We start from the raw sequence: 1240 nt of genomic DNA, 5'->3' as shown, positions 1-1240 counted from the left end.
GATTCGGGTATTAAGACAATTTTATTCTTCTCTCTCAAATAAAGTTACATTGTAGAAAGAATAAGAACAGGATTTCTCCCGTAACTATAACTCTGTATTCCAGATCCTGCAACAAATTAGTTTAGGAAAATGTTATTAGTGTTATGTTATTTTTCAGTGAGAGAAAATAGCAAATCAATATCTGCCCTAAATAATTCTGCGTTAAAAAAGTAGGCCTTTGCAAGAAGAGTTTTCTTAGATTTGTGTATCTCCGTTAAAGAACACAAAACTTTAGAGTTAACAGCAGATGATGAAGATTTTGTTTGGGTTCAGGAAAATATTGACAGAATTATTTTACAACTACAAAAATTAACTGGCCAGCCAGGAGAAGAGCCTACCTTAATGTCCCCAGGTACTTCTTGTGGCTCATTAACTGAAAGACTACTAAGACAAAACACTGAGCTGACGGGACATATCAGCCAACTGACTGAAGAAAAGAATGATTTAAGAAACATGATTATGAAGCTGGAGGAGCAAATCAGGTGGCATCGACAGGCAGGAACTGGCAGAGATTACTCTTCTAGGTTTTCACTCAGTGGTGGCCCCAACATTGAAGCCATCATCACCTCAGAAAAAGAAGTCTGGAACAGAGAAAAACTGGCTCTCCAGAAATCCTTGAAGAGGGCAGAAGCTGAAGTGTACAAACTCAAAGCCGAGCTGAGGAACGAAGCTCTACTTCAGAATCTGAGCCCTGATTCCGAGCATGCTGCTATAAAGGTAGGAGACATCCTCCAGCTAACATACAACAGAGTCGGTCCTCTGCTCTTGCCTTATTTCATCTCTCACTAACCCTAATGGTCAGACTAAAGAATTTGAGGTCACACTGAGGTGGTTTCTCCGGGTGTCTCAGTCTGTCATGAATGAGGTCTCTAGCTAGTCACAAAAAAACTGTGGTAAAGTATGCCAGGATTGGGACCAGGTTAAGCTCACAGAGGTCACAGAAGCAGCCCCCTGGGCTCATGGTCCCCATTCCTACAGTCTCATCCCTAATAAACCAACAGAAAGTTAGCTTTTCAATTCCGTATAGAAGCTCTGCTACTGTCAATATTAGAGGATCATGCTCTGTAATGGTAAGCCCTCTAAATAGCGTCTCTTATGACTTATAATGAATACTGTATTAATAGTACAACTACCTTAAGCAGTTAACTTAAAATCCAAAAAAAGAAAACGTTTGTAATATTTATTCCAACTGTGGCATGAA

At 39.8% G+C, this 1240-nt stretch overlaps 1 protein-coding gene across 1 annotated transcript in view; it reads left to right on the top strand.

The window, feature by feature from the left end:
- Positions 1 to 284: 284 nt before the first annotated feature.
- LOC104980659 (A-kinase anchor protein 9-like) overlaps positions 285 to 1240 on the top strand; it is a 2267-nt gene continuing 1311 nt past the window's right edge. The window contains exon 1 of the mRNA XM_010829417.1: positions 285 to 756. Coding sequence (XP_010827719.1) covers positions 382 to 756 — 375 coding nt within the window. The 5' untranslated portion in view covers positions 285 to 381. The remainder of the gene's footprint in view (positions 757 to 1240) is intronic.

This window comes from Bison bison, unplaced genomic scaffold (assembly GCF_000754665.1).
Source record: "Bison bison bison isolate TAMUID 2011002044 unplaced genomic scaffold, Bison_UMD1.0 scf7180017864506, whole genome shotgun sequence".
Classification (NCBI taxonomy): domain Eukaryota; kingdom Metazoa; phylum Chordata; class Mammalia; order Artiodactyla; family Bovidae; genus Bison; species Bison bison.
The sequence above is the reverse complement of the archived record's forward strand: the minus strand, read 5'-3'. Positions and strand labels throughout refer to the sequence as shown.